The 4775-nt window shown below is 37.8% G+C and overlaps 1 protein-coding gene across 7 annotated transcripts in view; it reads right to left on the bottom strand.

The window, feature by feature from the left end:
• Nucleotides 1-1071: 1071 nt before the first annotated feature.
• mylka (myosin, light chain kinase a) overlaps nucleotides 1072-4775 on the bottom strand; it is a 55430-nt gene continuing 51726 nt past the window's right edge. For all 7 annotated transcript variants that reach the window (XM_087171489.1, XM_087171494.1, XM_023397276.2 and 4 more), the window contains one exon: nucleotides 1072-4429. In XM_087171489.1, the coding sequence (XP_087027615.1) occupies nucleotides 4286-4429 (144 nt within the window). In that variant the 3' untranslated portion in view covers nucleotides 1072-4285. The remainder of the gene's footprint in view (nucleotides 4430-4775) is intronic.

Raw genomic sequence — 4775 nt, 5'->3', positions numbered from 1 at the left:
GGCACATGGAGATTTCCAGCGTGTGATCTGCTGGGATTGTGAACTAACAGCATGTCTGAGATGTTCTGTGAAGCCGGACCAGCAGCTGCTTTGTGACCAACAGGAGGATTGTTTAAACTGTATCCTGAACACAACAAGTGGCCAGGGAAACTTTCAGAGAAGAGAGTCATGTGGTCAGATTCATGGCTGGACCACAGCAGCACTGACTGACCGACCGACTGACTGACTGAGTGACTGACTGAGTGACTGACCGACCGACCGACCGACCGACCGACCGACCGACTGATAGAGTTGAGTTTTACTCTTAAACCTTTGGACAGCTGAAGAACAATTTGTGAATAATTGGTTGATATTGTAAATTTACATCTGAATATATTAAATAAAAGTGTTATAAAGTCAATAGTGCTGCGTATGTTATTTGTAATTAAGTTTCCAACCCCACTTTAGTTGAAAGACGACATACAGAGAATTAACAGTTTAATTTGCATTTCTTCAGTTTATTATATTTTATGAGAAATGTAAGAAAATTGATCTGAATCAGTAAATATTGTATTTAGATTGAGCTTCTACAGGTTTTAACATTACTTTACACTTAAAGATTCAATGTTGACACAAATACTGTTTAAGTTTGAGATGATTTTAATGTTTTACACAGTATTTCTTACTTTGTCTTCAAAAACAAAAGGTTTACTTTACAATATTAAACATGTGTTAATATTTCATTGATTGACACTTATTTTTATTATTAGGAAAAAGTTTCTCTGCAGAAACTTTAGTGGCGTCACTTTATTGATGGTGTTTGATCAGAATAATTTAGGAAAAATCTGTAAAATAACAGTTTTTCTCCATAGAAATATTAATGAAACTTTCTGTAAATTTATTGTTTTTACACTTTATTTGAATTAGGACATTTTAGTTTAATTTTACAGTTTTTGTTTGGCAGCCTTTTTTACAGTGAGTCTGATCAGTGTGATGATAAACAGGGTGTATTTTTGTTTTAAACACTGTATTCACTCACACACACACACGCACGCACACACACACACACACACACACACACACACACAGCAGTTTGGTTTAGTGATAAAAATTTATTTGGTATCAGTGAGTAACTACAGTCGTTCTCTTACATGTCCATGTTCATCAAACTGATAGATATTTATAAAAATTAGACAAATATAATCTACATACATCTAATACAAGAACAAAATGGAGGGGTGTAATAACTGTGACAAATTAAGTGCTGACGAGAATCTCCATGGAGACGGATGCTCAAATGATAATATTATTACTATGAATCTGTGCATTAAATAAGTTTAAAAATAAAACATTCTTAAACACAAACAACCATCAAACACACAAACAGGTAAAGTTGAAGCAGATGATCACACACACACAAACACACACCTGTGAGGTTTAAACAAGCGTCTTTGGATTCTGGTTGAAAACTGAATCAGCCTTTAAATAAATGGATCAAAGCACAAACAAACAAACAAACAGCTGGAATGTGACAAAGAAAGGACTCTGACATCAGCGTGGACACGCACGTCAGACGTTTAAATCACGGCTGATTTCTACCGAACACGGAGCTGCTGCCTCAAACATTTCAGTTATTAATCAACAAAAAATCTTTTTCATTAAACGACACAGTGACAATGTTTCTCCGTCACTTCGATCCAAATTCACTCAAACTCAAATTTCATAAAATCAAGAAAATCATTTGAAAATTAATTTTACTTTGCTGGTGTTGAAAGCTCAGGGAAGAAAACAGAACCATTTATTTAATTTTTCCAGAAATCACAGAAATCATTTTTATTTGCAATGAAAACAAATAAGATTGGAGTTGGATGTTATATCTAATTCTTAGAAACTTTTATTTACAAAATCTATATCTTTATGATTTAATAATGATAAAATCTGTTTTTATATTTATGAAATACTAATTACAAGATTCAGCTCTCATGTATTTAATATTAATCTCACCATTATAACATGTGGCTGGAAGACGAGATAAGATCTGTAATTATAACTCAGTGTATTATAATTATATTTAAAATCTCAAGATCTGTAATTATCTCATAATTCTGAAATACAGAACATTTGTCATCGTGGATGTAATCTTTTCAAAGAGCTTGATATTTTAATTTATCTTTACCATCTAATTTCAAGGTAATAATTAAAAAAGTTATTACACCATAATACCAGTTTATAATTAGAGGACCTTATGTCATAATTACAAGATATAAATTATGATAGATTTTGTAAATAAGAAATCTTGTAATTGTGACTTAGTATCTCAAACTTACAAGTTTCAAATAAAATAGGTTGTAACTATGAGAAAATGAATCCATAATTACAGGATGTGATGTCTTCAGTGTTTTTCATAAACCAACTAAATGAGTTTCAGAGACACTTCCTGGTTTTCACGTCTTCCCAGGTCACTGCTGATGTTTGAAAAAGTAAACATGAACAGTGGTGTAGCAGTGCATTCTGGGAGTTTTGCACTGTAAACAAACTGTTATTTTTAAGGCAGCTAAAGGAAAAATGACGATCCCACAATGTGACAGATGTCTGGTAGAAAACTGTCATTTAAAGCGTCACCATGTTGCTTAAAGGCTAATGCTAATGTTGTAAGGCAGACGTGATGCTAGCTGTAGAAGCTTCAGGGCTAAAACTCAAAAATACAAACGAGACAGAGAAAAGTGCTCAGACAGGAGGGAGGAGACAAGCTGAGTGACATGGGGGGGGGGGGGGTCCATGACAACAATGAAAACAAGATTAACATTATAATTTATCATCATCACCGTCGTCACTCTGTTTCATCCTGAGCCTCATGTAAATCCACAGAGTTGCGTCACATCAACATTAAAGCATCTAGTGGTAAGTGTCAATGGTTTAAAGAAAGGGCTTCATTACCCAGAAACCCTAGTTTTAATTACCTCCTCTCAATAGCTGATGTTTGTGACGATGTTAGCTACACTCCTCACAGCACAAATCTTTCCTCCTAATTAGCTAATGTTCATTAGCTTTAGTTTAACAATCAAGGTCAGTTCATCTGTAGAAGTTATATTCTTACTGTTGTTTTCACTCTCAATAGCAACCTGAGTTACCTGTGAGCTAATGTTTGTTAGCTAGCATTAGTTAGGTTAGCATTAGCTGAAAAATGTAATTAGTTAGCTCTGTGTTTATGAGTTCTAGTGATGTTTAACACCCAGTGGTGAATATTGGTAACATCTGGATCATTTTTAAGTGATAAATGTGATTTTCATCTATTTTGTTTTAATCACTGTGTTAGCTTCAGCGCTAACACGATTCTGGACGTCTTTTGCCTTGTTGTTTTGAAGTGAATCACTTTATTGTTTCGTTACTCAACTCTGTGAATATACGGCTCATCATCTTCCTCTTCACTGCATCCATCGTATCTTCCTCTTCCTCACCTGGACTCCCACAGGAACCAGGTCTGGGTCACATACAGTACATGTTTCATGGTTTAGTTATACACAAAGTCCCGCAACCATGACAACAACTACAGCTCCCATGAGCCTATGCTGAGGGAGCCGAGGATGAATCTAATTTATTGTTTTTATGACTTGTTAAAATTGGACTGATTCAACAGGTTTCATTTGTGTTTAATTTCTTCCTCTTGGTTTATAGTTATATAATTTCCTTCATCACAAACATGTAACGTGGATTTTTGAGGATAAATGTTGGTTGTTGTCTTTTTCTGTGGATCAGTGTAAAAAAATTAACCTGGGTTCATACACAATAGATGGAGCTGTCAGAGGAAATCCATGAAGAGGCTGGTGTGAGAGGGGTGGGGCTTCAGGTGGGTGGGTGGAGTTTGGCACACAGCATGGTGCAGGTGAGAAAGTAACTGCTCCTCTAAACGAGAGACTGTGAAACAAAGCAGGAAGTAATCTGACTTTTTTTTCCCGTGAACAGTAAAACATCGTGGGGGCGGAGCTACGTCTGTGACCGTGGTGATGAATACTGACTACAAGGCTGCAGGTGCTCATGGTCAAAGAGTAACTCATCACCTGGCCGACCAGCAGAGTCTCTCACCTGAAGCCACGCCCAGCAGTGATGTCACATTGTAGTGTGGAGTCACCTGCAGCCAGGTGAGGAGTTACTCTTTAAAACCTGTTTCCTGTGAGCAGTCCTGTCCAGGTGTGTAAACCCCACCCTCCTGTTCTTCCTGCTCAGGTGAGGAGGAGTGATGAACTCGTCTGGACCAAAGCAACTTCCACGCTGCCTCCTCCCTGCGGGAGTCCAGGCGGTGGCTTCTTTACTCTTCCTCCTCCTCCTCCTCCTCCTCCTCCTCCTCCTCCTCTCCGGCCATCACCTCCACAAGCAGCTCAGCGGTGCAGGTCGCCTCCCCCAGACTGTTGACAGCCTTGACCGTATACTTGGCGTCATCGTCGCCTGACACCTGCAGGTTGAAGTGAGACTCAGCAGTGAGCTCACAATTAACCAGACATCCACTTTTACTGTCGTCGAGTCAGAGACACAGTCTGAACATGAACAGTCTGAACATGAACAGTCTGAACAGTCTGAACATGAACAGTGTGAACAGTGTGAACATGAACAGTGTGAACATGAACAGTCTGAACAGTCTGAACATGAACAGTCTGAACAGTGTGAACATGAACAGTCTGAACATGAAGTCTGAACATGAACAGTCTGAACATGAACAGTCTGAACAGTCTGAACATGAACAGTCTGAACAGTGTGAACATGAACAGTCTGAACATGAACAGTCTGAACATGAACAGTCT

This window comes from Seriola lalandi, unplaced genomic scaffold (assembly GCF_002814215.2).
Source record: "Seriola lalandi dorsalis isolate HSWRI2012SDOR001 ecotype SW California unplaced genomic scaffold, Sedor1 jcf7180002055007, whole genome shotgun sequence".
NCBI lineage: Eukaryota > Metazoa > Chordata > Actinopteri > Carangiformes > Carangidae > Seriola > Seriola lalandi.
Note: the sequence above shows the minus strand (reverse complement) of the source record. Positions and strands in the feature narration are given on the sequence as shown.